General features: G+C 42.5%; 1 protein-coding gene across 9 annotated transcripts in view; it reads right to left on the bottom strand.

The window, feature by feature from the left end:
* The window catches only part of RNF207 (ring finger protein 207), a 128,957-nt gene that overhangs the window by 92,513 nt on the left and 21,371 nt on the right, over positions 1–15,073 (bottom strand). For 5 of the 9 annotated variants that reach the window (XM_068240514.1, XM_068240509.1, XM_068240510.1 and 2 more), the window contains exons 4-6: positions 11,398–11,578; positions 9,292–9,392; positions 5,180–5,370 (exon numbers count right to left, since the gene is read on the bottom strand). In XM_068240514.1, the coding sequence (XP_068096615.1) occupies positions 5,180–5,370; positions 9,292–9,363 (263 nt within the window). In that variant the 5' untranslated portion in view covers positions 9,364–9,392; positions 11,398–11,578. The remainder of the gene's footprint in view (positions 1–5,179; positions 5,371–9,291; positions 9,393–11,397; positions 11,579–15,073) is intronic. The other 4 variants (XM_068240512.1, XM_068240513.1, XM_068240518.1 and 1 more) reach the window with 2 other exon arrangements.

The following is a 15,073-nucleotide window of genomic DNA, read 5'->3' as shown; positions in this document are numbered from 1 at the left end:
AATGACCCCATTTTGGAAAGTAGACACTTCAAGGTATTCAGAGAGAGGCATGATGAGTCCGTGGCAGATTTCATTTTTTTTTTGTCGCAAGTTAGAAGAAATGGAAACTTTTTTTTTTTTGTCACAAAGTGTCATTTTCCGCTTACTTGTGACAAAAAATAATATCTTCTATGAACTCACTATGCCTCTCAGTGAATACTTTGGGATGTCTTCTTTCCAAAATGGGGTCATTTGGGGGGTATTTATGCTATCCTGGAATTCTAGCCCCTCATGAAACATGACAGGTGGTCAGAAAAGTCATAGATGCTTGAAAATGGGAAAATTCACTTTTTGCACCATAGTTTGTAAATGCTATAACTTTTACCCAAACCAATAAATATACACTAAATGGGTTTTTTTTTAATCAAAAACATGTTTGTCCACATTTTTCGCGCTGCATGTATACAGAAATTTTACTTTATTTGAAAAATGTCAGCACAGAAAGTTAAAAAAATCATTTTTTTGCCAAAATTCATGTCTTTTTTGATGAATATAATAAAGAGTAAAAATCGCAGGAGCAAGCAAATAGCACCAAAAGAAAGCTTTATTAGTGACAAGAAAAGGAGCCAAAATTCATTTAGGTGGTAGGTTGTATGAGCGAGCAATAAACCGTGAAAGCTGCAGTGGTCTGAATGGAAAAAAAGTGGCCGGTCCTTAAGGGGGGTAAAGCCCACGGTCCTCTAGTGGTTAAAACACTGGAAAAATGAAATTTTCTCCTCCCTGACTTTATGGGTTAAACAAATGAATGATCTTAAAATGGGACAATTGGTGGACACACATAGGAAACCTCTAGTTTTATGCCCCAGAGGCAGCTGATCCAAGTTTGATCAGGAATAGATTATTAAGAGGTCTCAGGGGGATCTAATATTCTATGTTTTAATTAGCGTGTGTAACTATTTTCAGTTTTAGACTATGGCCTCAATTCACTAAGCAGTTTAGACTAGTCTACTGATGGTTTTTAGTCTACTGATGGTTTGGTCAGTTGCATCAAAGGGGAACTCACTATTAGCAAATGTTTTAGACCTGTTTTTAGACCTGGTCTAAACCATTTGGTAATTAGGTGGGTAAAGCAGGGGAAATGATCAAAAAATGCAATTCACAAACAAGTAGCTATGACTGACATCCTTCTCCTTTGATGAGCTCTCATCTGCAAAAAATTAAACTCCTGCATAATTAATTCAAAAGGTTCCATCCTCACATTAAAAAATACCTCACAAAATTACTTTACCAACAAGAAATCAGCTGGTCTAATCTCTGCCAGAAAAAGTAGGCGTGGTTACTCGTTTGCCTTTGTGAATTGTGTAATCATTGGCCTCGATTCATAAAGCATTCCCGCATGCAGAAATGCTGAAAACAGCTCACTTTACCGACCACATAGCAAAACTTGTATTCATAAAGGGTGTTTCCGCATGAAAAGCCGACATTCCTAAGAAGAACGATAAATCACCGCCTTGTGCGGTGATCATCTTAACAAAAGTAACAAAATGTCAATTAATAAAGATTAGAGGAAGCGGTATGCGGACGGGGAATACCGCTCCCTCTGATGTGGCGAGAAGCGTGCGGAATACAGTGCAGTGAATGGGAAAGACCTCCCAAGCAGCAGCAGAGAGAACACCGCACAGAGGGACTCAGCCAGCTCCTGTGTTTCTGCAAGGCTCCCGACAGCCTACCGCCTGCCTACAGCGGGAAATCTCCGCTCAGCTATCGCAACTAGCAACATTTTATGAATGCCCACCCTGGAGTCAGAAATACCGAGCGCGGAGTTTCCCCGCACTGATTTACATCACTGAACACTTTTTTATGAATCGAGGCCATTGAGTGGTAGACCAGGTCTAAAAACTGTAAAAAACAATGGTGCATGAGCCAGCCTGGGGCCCCGGGAACTCTTACTGCCCGGGGCCCCAGAACCAGCATCTAACACCATATGTGAGCGCAGCCAAACCCTTGGAGCTGCCACCCCCAAGGCCTGTCTCCTACTGCTCTAAAACTTACCAACCACACAAATGGAGAAACTCACTCCCAAACAGTTCTCTGCTGCTTTATAAAGCCTGCAGGCTGCTTATAAGCCAATGAGAAGTGCACACATATATCACACCTAGCTTGCAGTGATTAATCAAACAGAAGCTGAGCAAGTCAGCCAGTCAGTTGGAGAGGGCTTCAGTTGCATATAGACAATGGCTATATGACCAGCAGGGGGCACCAGCGTGCAGGATATTCCCTCTCATCTGCCCCCCTCCTAACTAAACTGCATGGGATACTACAATAAAATTAAAAACAATGGTGCATGAGCCAGCCTGGAGCCCTGGGAACTCTCACTGCCCGGGGCCCCAGAACTAGCATTTAACACCATATGTGAGCGCAGCCAAACCCTTGGAGCTGCCACCCCCAAGGCCTGTCTCCTACTGCTCTAAAACTTACCAAACACACAAATGGAGAAACTCGCTCCCAAACAGTTCTCTGCTGCTTTATAAAGCCTGCAGGGTTTGGCTGCGCTCACATATGGTGTTAGATGCTGGTTCTGGGGCCCCGGGCAGTGAGAGTTCCCGGGGCCCCAGGCTGGCTCATGCACCATTGTTTTTAATTTTATTGTAGTATCCCATGCAGTTTAGTTAGGAGGGGGGCAGATGAGAGGGAATATCCTGCACGCTGGGGCCCCCTGCTGGTCATATAGCCATTGTCTATATGCAACTGAAGCCCTCTCCAACTGACTGGCTGACTTGCTCAGCTTCTGTTTGATTAATCACTGCAAGCTAGGTGTAATATATGTGTGCACTTCTCATTGGCTTATAAGCAGCCTGCAGGCTTTATAAAGCAGCAGAGAACTGTTTGGGAGTGAGTTTCTCCATTTGTGTGTTTGGTCAGGTCTAAAAACTGGTCTAAAACATTGCACCAAGCCATCAGTAGACTAAAAAACATCTGTTGACTAGTCTAAACTGCTTAGTAATTTGAGGCCTATGTCTGTTTAATATTTTCCATATTTGCAAGAAGAACATTGGTAGTCTTCATGAAGTCTCTAGCGAAAGGCCAGTAACCAATCTGGTACTATAATATCATTGTATATATATCTACATACAGGATCTTCTCAAAAAATTAGTATATTGTGATAAAGTTCATTATTTTCATTATTACATCTGTAATGTACTGATAAACATTAGACTTTCCTATATTTTAGATTTATTACACACAACTGAAGTAGTTCAAGCCTTTTATTGTTTTTCTTATTGATGATTTTGGCATACAGCTCATGAAAACCCAAATTTCCTATCGCAAAAAATTAGCATATTTCATCTGACCAATAAAAGAAAAGTGTTTTTAAAACAAAAAAAGTCAACCTTCAAATAATTATGTTCAGTTATGCACTCAATACTTGGTCGGGAATCCTTTTGCAGAAATGACTGCTTCAATGTGGCGTGGCAATCAGCCTGTGGCTCTATTTTTCTGATTATAAAAATGTATATGATCAAAATGGTATCATCAATGGGCACCTTAAAGCTAATGTAACCCCATTTTTTTTTTTAAAAAGGCAGATACTCACCTAAGGAGAGGGAAGGCTCAGTCCTAATGAGCCATCCCTCTCCTCTCCCGGTGCCCCCGGTGCTGCGCTGGCTCCTCCGTTCTCATCCCACGCGACTTTGGAAGTCTTCGGGAGCCGAGTCCTCCCGAAGACAGGCGGCGCACACAAGAGTGCGTCATAGAGGGCGGGCGCGTGCGCAGTGTAGAGCGGCCCGTCTTCGGGAGCACTCAGGCTCCCGAAGCATTTCCGAAGCCTCCCTTCGGCCGGGAGACAGCGGTATTTGACCGAAACGGTCGATTACCGCTATGGGGGAGCCAGGACAGCAGCAGGCACCGGGAGAGGAGAGGGAGTGCTCTATGGGACCCAGAGCCTCCCTCTCCTTAGGTGAGTATCTGACTTTTTTTTTAAACCGGTTCCCATTAGCTTTAAAGAGAATCTGTATTGTTAAAATCGCACAAAAGTAAACATACCAGTGCGTTAGGGGACATCTCCTATTACCCTCTGTCACAATTTCGCCGCTCCTCGCCGCATTAAAAGTGGTTAAAAACAGTTTTAAAAAGTTTGTTTGTAAACAAACAAAATGGCCACCAAAACAGGAAGTAGGTTGATGTACAGTATGTCCACACATAGAAAATACATCCATACATAAGCAGGCTGTATACAGCATTCCTTTTGAATCTCAAGAGATCATTTGTGTGTTTTTTTCCCCCATGCACTGAAGTTTCAGGCTGCTCTTTTCTTCCTGCAAACAGCTTTTTCCTTGTTTGTAATTCCTCAGTATGTAAAAGCCCAGCCAGCTCAGAGGAAGATTTATCCAGCTGATTAGAGCAGCTTCTCTCTTCTCTAAATAACACACAGGCAGTGTGCATAGAGGGGCCAGGAAGAGTGAGTTCATAGCAGAACCACAACACTGAAGAACTTGGCAGCCTTCCAGACACAGGCCGACAAGTCTGACAGGGGAAAGATACATTGATTTATTACAGAGACTGTCATAGTAGAAAGTGCTGCAGTTAGCCAGAACACATTAGAATAGCTTTTGGAACTTGTAGGATGATAAAAAACAGGATGCAATTTTTGTTACGGAGTCTCTTTAAGGAATACCTGACCCAAGACAAAGCTACATAAGGTAAGCACAGATGTATGTTCATGCTGGATCCACATACCTCTGAGGGTTGTACGTTCCTCTTCTCGTCCCCCCCTGGCCCCCATAATCACTCCTTGAAAGATGTTAATTATGACTCTTCAAATTTTCAGACAGGAAGAGGAAACTTGCTGTGATGTTCACTCCTACCACCCTCCCATTCCCTCCTCATACGGGAAGTAAATGAGGCGGGAAAGAAGAGGGAGTGGGAGGGTGGTTGTAAGAAAGTACGTAAGTAAGAAAACCAGAAGCAATGTATCTTGGTTCTCTCAAAATGTTTATCCTTCCACCAACTCTAATTTTTATAGTTCTGGTTTGCAAATGAAGCTGGTTGCTATGGCACACATCCTCTCTAAACATAAGGCTTTGGCATACAAGCTTATCTCTTTCACTAAAATAGGCTAACTAAAGAGTGATGCCCACTTATCGTGTTTCCAATATCACATGACTAGGGATCTGCACTGATTGTTTGAAAGTTCACTCACCCACAAAGAGGACAGACAAGTCGGTTGTCAATAGTCCTGCCTCGCAGACAGCTGGCACAAAAGCTGTGATAACAGTCCAGCAGACATGGGTGTTCATATTGCTCGTGGCACAATAAGCATGCAAGTGGATGGCAATTGGCTTTGTCCAGATCATGCAGATTTTCCAGGGGTGAGAAGATTCCTCCAGACATCTATATGAATACACAAATACAAAAATGCGTAACAATGTTATTTGTTCTGGCTTTGTACCTAAGAGAACCATAATATCATTCATCAAACTGGATATAAAGGTGCTGTTGATGGTGGTAGGGGGCTTCCTCAAAGAGTGGGACACAGCAAGATCTAAAGTCTGGTTGCAAATTAGAACACATTCAGACAGCCAGTCCCACTTGGATAAATAGGGCTAAATTATTTTTTCACTACTCAGGAAAGGCGCCTTTAAATGACTTCGTAGGCAGAAGAAAGCAACTTGCAAATTTGTGCACATGCTCAAGTACAGTGAGTCACAAGGCAACTATAAAGAACAGTGGTTCTCAAACTAAGACCTGCAAGCCAAATGCGAGGCTTTCTCATTAGCCCCCAAAACACAAAATGCATAACTGCACCTTTGAATATTGGCGGCCCACATATAAAATAGCAGTGCTGGCACCACCAATCCACATACAGTAGAAGCCAGTGAGCAGTTATTCGCTGGCTTCCAATCCAGTTCTGCATCAGGTAACACTGCTATCCAACTGGACGGCAGGTTGTCACCTGGGTATGCTTCACTGTCTGGTGCACAAGGATGTTCTTTGGGCACCACATGACTGAATGGCTACTGCTGAGAGTTCTCCTACGGGCATGATTGGGGGAGGATCAATACTTAGATGGGGGGGGGGGGAATCAATACCTAGATTCAATGTAATGTTCTTCAACATCATTTTATGTATGTTCTGGAGGGGATGAGAAACTACTTTCCACCAAGACAGGAGACAGAATTTCTGGATTGTCCTATGTAAAATAAAGCAGGTGACAACCACTTAGAATGGAGCTCTAACCAAAGTCAGGAGCTATGTGCAGAATTACAATGCACAAAGATTACGGTTAGTTTGAAGATTGTTAAGTGTTTGGTTAGCACTAGTTTAAAGTGGACCTGAACTCTTGCACAGGGCAGAAGAAAAACAGAGAAATACACCCTGTATGAATTTAGAGAGTTTAGCCTGGCTAATTCCCCTTTATTTGTGTCTAATCACAAGTTGTAATTTGATCTCTCCCCATGTCACCTGACTGCCATGGCAGATAAGCTCATTTAAAAGCACAGGATGTTAACAATATGTCTGCTTCCATAAAAGCAGGAAGTAGAATCAATGCAGATTTATTTTAGGATTTGTATCAGTTGTAACAAAGAAATGTTTTTCTTTAAAGGTTATTATGTTGTTGCATATCTTTTAGAGCAGAGAGGAAGCTCTGATTTCAGATCCATTTTAAGATTATGGTTAGTGTTAAGGTGCGTACACACGCACTATGGCAATTAACGACGGGTCCGTCAGACTCTCCTGCTGGGCAGGCGTTCCAGCCACAGTAGTGCGTGTGTACAGTCTGTCGGCACACTGATAAGGCTGTTTCTGAACGATCCGCAGGGGATCGTTCAGAAACAGCCTTATCAGTCTGTCTGACAGAAGAACAAACCATTGGTAATTATAAGTGCTTGTGATGACTCACATACTAGTCACATACTGTCTGTCACATACTAGTGTGTCCATGTTCATGACTGATTCTTCACAAGCACTTATAATTGACCTGAGGAAGCGGGCTAAGACCCATGAAATGCGTTGTCTAATGTGCATGAATTAGCATATCTTTTCCATTACCAATGGTTTGTTCTTCTGAGAAGGTAAGCAGCTACTACTACTAATTGTATATCATCAACAGCGCCTCCACATTTTTAGTATATGCAAAATGCTGTGTGGCACTTTGGTCTTACTAAAATAAATTTGTATGGTAGCACATGTTGGATCAAAATTTGTATACATTATTCAGCTTTAACTATTTGCTGCACCAAGTGCAGTATATCTAATTTCCTAAGAACTTCATCTAAAGTCCCAGGAAAGTAGATATTCGTCGCCGCCCCCCGTTAGAGGCTAGATTAGTGAATGGGAACACAGTAACCATTCATTAAATGAAGTATCTATTTCAATGATCGCAGGCATCAATGAAATGCCTGTGGTCATTGTAATCATATTTCTTCAAAATGGATATACATTTATTAGAAAATTTGGAAAAAAACTGGGAGAACCATCTTAGAAGCATGTTCAGGAGAGGTTCAGCTGGTGTTGTGGATACAACTATTTTAGAAGATGAAAAACAGTTATGCATGGATTTGAAGGATACACATGTGGCTTATTTGAAAACATGGTGGAATATCCACAGCTTAGAGAATTATGACAATGAAGGAATATATCCCCGCGGATTAAGAGTGTAAATTTTTCCCTCATGGCAGCTCACAGAAGTGAAAAAGAAAGATTGGGAATGTGGCTTTGCCGAAAATTATCATAGGAATGCTATTGGAATCTGACAAGGAACCGTTAATACAATTAAAATCTAAGATTGAAACATTGAAAGCCAAAATTAATCAATCGTGAGACAAAGGATTAATTAATTCCTTTTTCTCTGATCTCAAAACCGACCTAGCAAAAATTGAACAAGAAATAATTAACAACAAAAAGAAAAAACTAGAGAGAGATAGATTGGATTATAGCCTGAAGAGGACATACTCGTGGAGACATCATGGGAACCCTAAGGTACAATCAATTAGAAGAAGGAGATACCCCAAAAAGAGAATCCCACAAGTACCTAAAAAACTTAATCCCAATACTACACCAGTGGAAAGAACAGAGAACTATACTTCTAAGTGAAATCACTGAATCGGATTCAGACTATACGCTTTCACAAAGAATTGTGGACCTAAGGGGAAAACAATCAAATAAAAAAAGAAAAACTACACACAGCACACAAGAGGATAGATCTACAGGTGAAATTTTAAAAATTGTAAATTTATCTCATACACAGTTGAGTCAGGAGGAAATTGCTGTGCTAAGTAAAGGTTTATGCTTCACACCTATTAACAAAATGGATTTATTTGATGTGATTAAGGATATATATCTTTTCTGTAGGCGCATCACGCTAGGGTCCGTTCATACTGCACGCGTTTCCAGCCGCTTTTTGGAAACGCATGCAGGTGGCCGACACGCACGACATCAGACATTGCATAGAGTGCAATGTCTGATGTTCACACAGCATGCGTTCCGGACCTGTGCGGTCCGGGAACGCATGCTGCACGCAGATTTTACAAAAAAGCGCGGCTGTCCCATTCACTTTTCAGTGATGGGATCAGCCACGCAATGCATACAAACGCGGATGGCGTGCGTTCGTACGCGTTGCGTTCTGCATGCGTGGCCGTCCGCGTTTTTCAGTCTGAACGGGCCCTTCGGCAAGAAGGATCTGTCTGAGACTGAACTGACAAGCATGGGATTTGATATTAACGATCAACAAGTAATGGAGGATTTGATACAATTATTAGGAGAAAATGAAAGTGCAGAAATGTTGAGTAAACAGAAATTTAAACCACCATTTAAATATATACCTAACTTTACTCCAGAAGTAAAAGTCTTTTTGACTTGGTTTGTAGAGATCTGCAGAAACTAGGGGATCAAACACTCCCCTACGCGAATAATTTAAACAAGAAAGTGAGAGATGCATTATTCTCTCTGAAAAAGAGAAGTGATATAATAATTCAGGAAGCAGGCAAAGGGGGAAATATTGTTAACTGGCCCCTTGATATGTATCTTGATGAAGCACATAGACAGTTGAGTAATCAGGATTTCTATCGAATCCTCCCTACCAATCCCATGAAGCAGTTTCAGGATGAATTTAATAACATACTAACACAGGCACTTCATAACAGTACAATTACTGATAAAGAAAAGAGATACCTTTTGGTAAAACATCCATTAACATCAACATATTACATGCTGCCTAAAGTGCATAAAAATATTCAAAACCCACCGGGCCGCCCAATTATTTTGGGGATTGGAAACTTGAGTGAGAAGTGCAGCAGTTTTATTGATACCTACCTGCAGCTTTTGGTGAGTACATTGGATTCTTATATTAGGGATTCCGGGGATCTCCTTAACAGAATCAACCATCTGAATATATCTGTAGAAGTGCTATATATCTGTGATATAGAAAGTTTGTATTCAAACATAAATCATGTTCTTGGGGACACGCAATAGAAACTCTCTGAATATTTATCTGACTTGTAAAATTTCTGACAGAGAAGTTGAATTTCTGGACATAAAGATAAACAAACAAACAGACGGGAACTTAAAAACATCTACTTTCCCTCCCTCCTGCATAACAGATCGGGTTCCTTGACCCCTTCCCACTATTATATGGTTAAATGTAAAGAGGCTCTTGCCACGTCTATTACCATAGAAGACTGAGAAGATATATGGGAAAACGCCAAACATACCTCAATGTGCACACAAATTAAAGAAAATATATATAAAATCTTATTTCGCTGGTATTTAACGCCTGCAAGATTGTCTAAGATTTATCCTGGTGTCTCGGATCTTTGCTGGAGGGGCTGTAATGAAAAAGGCTCCCTAGAAAATATTTTTTTGGCATTCTGCACTAATAACCCCTCTATGACAAGAAGTTCAATCTTTAATCACTTCAGTCACAGGGATATGCACCCCTATGGACCCAGTAATAATGCTACTAGGTAAATCAATTCCTGACTCCCCCCATCATTCCAAACGCCTGGCTTCACATATACTGACAGCCTCTAGACTATCTATTGTTTCGGCCTGGAAGGCAATAGCACCCCCAGCAATATCCGACATCAAAGCTAAAATAAACTGGACAAGATCCATGGAACAAATGACAGCTTCCCTTAGGAACACTGAAAATTTGTTCCACAAAATATGGGATCCCTGGATTAACTGCTCAACAGATCTCTTACCTCCTTAATTGCCATCCTCAACTTACTTTAGGCCCTTTGCTCCTTCTCATCTCCCACACAATATGCCTTGGGATTTCTCCTACCTCTGCCCTACAATGATTGTCATACACCAATCGTGACTTATCTTTATCATCCTCTGATGCTTTCCGTTTTTGTTTCTTTGTTCTTTTATATTATACCTGTTTTAATAGGTTCACTATAGACTTGTCTACATTTAATTAGGCTCAAAAGTAATCTAGCCGCCATGTCTCAGGCATTAAGAGATTAATCTCCCCCTTACCTGCTTCTTCTGGTCCTATACACCAAGGCTTTTCAACCTGTGGTACGCGTAACACCAGTGGTACTTTGTTGTTGGCCTGGTGGTACACACCTGGTTTGCCTGTCACTTTATTGCCCGCATGCCACTTGTCCTGGTCCTGTCCTGTCTCCACAAAGTTTGGCTCCTCCTCCCTTGCTCCTTGCTGTGCTGCTCTGCAGCATACTTTAGGCCTCAGATCAGTGGGGAAGAGACAGCCAGGCAAACAGTGCACAGTAATGGCACAGATACAGAAAGGGACATCACTGCTCACTTCCTGTATTTGAAGTAAATGCGCCGTCACCATGCACCGTTTGCCTGACTGTCACTTCTCTACGGCTAGCTTACCGATGATCTGAGGTGTGAACTATTCCACAGGGCAACACAGCAAGGAGTGAGCGAGGGGGGAGCCGAACTTTGTGGTGAGTCACTGCCTAGCTCTCAGCTCTCTGATGGTGGGACTAGGCTACCTATAATTATTCGGGGGGGGGGGGGGGGCGAGCACTGCAATAACAGTGCAGGAGATTTGGGCGCAGCCGGCTCCACCATAGGCCAAAATAGGAATTACGGCTATAGCGGCGCACAGTCAGTAACTTCGGCGCCATCAGAAGACAGTGCTGAAGTTGCTTTTAAAACACTGCAATTCGGCTTCCAGCAATAGCTGTATACCAGCTGTATCCTGCGCCCAAGTCTCCCGGCGGGCAGTTCATATATATATATGGGGGGGGGGGTAGAGAGGGACTTAAAAGGCTACCTATATTGGCAATCTACGTACTGATTGCCAATACTTACAATATGTAGGCTTGCAATCTAATTGTAGTCGTTTTCCCCACCAATGCCTCCTACTTTTCCCCTCCAATATGCCCTCTTCTTTTCTTAAAGTGTTCCAGTAAGAAAAAAGTTACTTAAGGGGGTACTTACCTCAGGGAAGGGGAGGCCTTTGTATCCTAAAGAGGTTTCCCCCTTCCTCCACAGTAGAAGGGATCCAGCTCTGGGAGCCCCAAAGTTCTTCTTGTTGGTGTGTGCGCATGCGCAGTAGTATTTGTTTTCCTTGACTGCAGTGCTTGAGTTTAGGTCTTCTTTAAAGAGGTTCTGTGGGATTCTAAAAATCAATCAAACAAGCTGACACTTATCTGGGGCTTCTATCGGCCCCCTGCAGCTGTAATGTCCCGTGCCGTCCTCCTACGATCCTCCGTTCCCGCCACCGGTCCCGGTTTAATATTCGTCTAAACAGACGAATAATGTTAGCTCCTGCTCGCGTCATCGGGAGCCTACTGCACAGCCACAGTGTAATATCTTGTGTGATTACACTGGGACCGGCGGCGGGGAATGGAGCATCGGAAGAGGACGGCGTGGGACATTACCGCTGCAGGGGGCCGATAGAAGCCCCAGGTAAGTGTCAGCTTGTTTGATTCTTAGGATGCAAAAGAACTCCTTTTAAGTGAGAAGAATACGGTGGCTGCTATATTAATTTCCTTTTAAACTATATGAGTTGACTGGCAGCCCTGCTGATCTATGTCTCTGGAGAAGTGTCTGAATCACACCAGAAACAAGCATGCAGCTAACCTTGTCAGATCTGACAATAATGTCAGAAACACCTGATCTGCATGTGCTTGTTCAGGAGCTGTGGCTAAAAGTATTAGAGGCAGAGGTTCAGCATGATAGCCAGGTAACTGGCATTGCTTAAAAGAAAATAAATATGGCAGCCTCAATATGCCTCTCATTTAATTTCTCCTTCAACTGCTCACTTTTTTTTACTGTAGTGGTCCTTTAAACAGTTGAAATTTGACAGTTGTAAAATTACAGTTTAAATAAGACAGTTAGAAAAGGGCAGTTGAAATTTGGAAGTTGAAAAATGGCAGTTTGAAAATGACAGTTGAAAAATGACAGTTGGAAAATGGCAGTTAAAAGTTGAACTGTCATTTTCCAACTGTCATTTTCCAACTGCCATTTTTCAACTGCCATTTTCCAACTGCCATTTTCTAACTATCATTTTTCAACTGTTGTTTTTAACTGCCATTTTCCAACTGTCGAATTTTAACTGCCATTTTCCAACTGTCATTTTCCAACTGCCAAATTCTAACTGCCATTTTTCAACTGTCAAATTTTAACTGCAATTTTTCAACTGTCATTTTCCAACTGCCATATTCTAACTGCCATTTTCCAACTGTCATTTTCCAACTGCCATTTTTCAACTGCCATTTTCCAACTGTCATTTTTCAACTGTCATTTTTCAACTGCCATTTTCTAACTGCCATTTTCTAACTATCATTTTTCAACTGTTGTTTTTAACTGCCATTTTCCAACTGTCAAATTTTAATTGCCATTTTCCAACTGTCATTTTTCAACTGCCATATTCTAACTGCCATTTTCCAACTGTCAAATTTTAACTGCCATTTTCCAACTGTCATTTTCCAACTGCCATTTTCCAACTGTCATTTTTCAACTGCCATTTTCCAACTGCCATTTTTCTAACTGTCATTTTCTAACTATCATTTTTCAACTGTTGTTTTTAACTGCCATTTTCCAACTGTCAAATTTTAACTGCCATTTTCCAACTGCCATTTTCCAACTGTCAAATTTTAACTGCCATTTTCCAACTGTCATTTTCCAACTGTCATTTTTCAACTGCCATTTTCCAACTGTCATTTTCCAACTGCCATTTTTCAACTGTCATTTTTCAACTGCCATTTTCTAACTGCCATTTTCTAACTATCATTTTTCAACTGTTGTTTTTAACTGCCATTTTCCAACTGTCAAATTTTAACTGCCATTTTCCAACTGTCATTTTTCAACTGCCATATTCTAACTGCCATTTTCCAACTGTCATTTTCCAACTGCCATTTTCCAACTGTCATTTTTCAACTGCCATTTTCCAACTGCCATTTTTCTAACTGTCATTTTTCAACTGTCAAATTTTAACTGCCATTTTCCAACTGTCATTTTCCAACTGCCATTTTCCACCTGTCATTTTCCAACTGCCAAATTTTAACTGTTGTTTTCCAACTGTCATTTTTAAACTGCCATTTCTCAACTGTCATTTTCCAACAGCCAAATTTCAACTGTTTTTCGACTGCCATTATTTTCCAACTGTCATTTTTCAACTTCCATTTTTCGACTATCCTTTTCCAATTGTTTCCTTCTTCCTTTCCTATTTTATTTATTTCGCAAACACAAGCCTTGAGATCCTCAATGTTGATTTGCCACCACATTTTGTGTTTTGGGGGCTAGATTTGCATCACGATTTGCACAATTTAAAACTGGCTATCTCTAACAGTGACAGGAGTCAGATATGGTGGCTGGATAGTGCAATGGTTAAGCGCTCTGCCTCTGACATAGGAGACCTGGGTTCAAATCTCGGCTCTGCCTGTTCAGTAAGGAGTTCTTTGGGCAAGACACTCTAACACTGCTACTGCCTACTGCGTGCGCTCTAGTGGCTGCCTCGCAAGTGCTTTGAGTCCGACAGGAGAAAAGCGCTATACAAAAAAAGGAATTATTATATGGATAACTGAAGAGGGAGTGGAGGAAAAAGCCTATGTTGGCTTTTTATCTTCTTATCTTGCTCCCGGAATTTTAATGACCCATTTATTTCTTCCACTTTCATAGTGGTTCTCTTTCCAGGCTAGCAGCACTTTTGGCTGTTCTTTGAAACTTGTCCACACATTCCCTACCTTAGTGTTTGGTACTTGTATTGCTCCACGATGGTGACCCTCTTTTTCTTGGGCTACTTCAAATGTATTTATTTATTGTGCATTATGGTGATTTATTGTTGTGAAGTTGTTTTTCAGATTAATTTGCACTGTTTTTTTCTTGATAAAGAGGTACTTTGTGGCTTTGGAATTTTGGATTATCTTAATTACAGAATGAATTACAGATCTGTCTGTACCAATTTTTTTGGAGTGCCAACCATTTACTTCTCTTTACAAAATGCACAGTATAGCCGCATCTACACGAGTAGATGCGGCCGCGATGCTCGCGATGCTCCTTATCAATCGAGCCGCTGATGCGGCTCGATTGATAAGATCCGAAAGGACGGATCTCCGCACCGCCGATTCCCTGCTCACTCCCCGCGAGGGGACAATGGCAGGGAATCGAGCGGAAGATAAGCGGCGCCGGCGGGGACGAGTGGGCACGAGCGGGGAATCGAATGCGGCGCACGCACGGCGAGCGGGGACGCGGCGGGCACGCGGAAGAGGCGATCCGGTGGCTAATCGAGCTGCCGGATCGCTGCAATGTCCCATAGTGTTGATGGGGCTTTAAAGGGAAGGTTCAGGGAGGGTGGTTAAAAAATAAAAATCAATCTCCAGCCCGTGGCAGGCAGGAGGTGCCCTCGCCGCCGGTCCGCAGGCTCCCGGTGGTCTCCGGTGGCCGACCCGACCTGGCCAGGCCGGCTGCCAGGTCGGGCTCTTCTGCGCTCCTAGGCCCGGCACTTCTGCGTCCCACGCCGGCGCGCTGACGTCATTGGACGTCCTCCGGGCTGTACTGCGCAGGTGCAGTAGTTTCTGCGCCTGCGCAGTACAGCCCGGCGGACGTCCGATGATGTCAGCGCGCCGGCGTGGAACGCAAAAGTGCCGGGCGTTGGAGCGCAGAAGAGCCC

This window comes from Hyperolius riggenbachi, chromosome 6 (assembly GCF_040937935.1).
Source record: "Hyperolius riggenbachi isolate aHypRig1 chromosome 6, aHypRig1.pri, whole genome shotgun sequence".
Taxonomy (NCBI): Eukaryota; Metazoa; Chordata; class Amphibia; order Anura; family Hyperoliidae; genus Hyperolius; species Hyperolius riggenbachi.
Note: the sequence above shows the minus strand (reverse complement) of the source record. Positions and strands in the feature narration are given on the sequence as shown.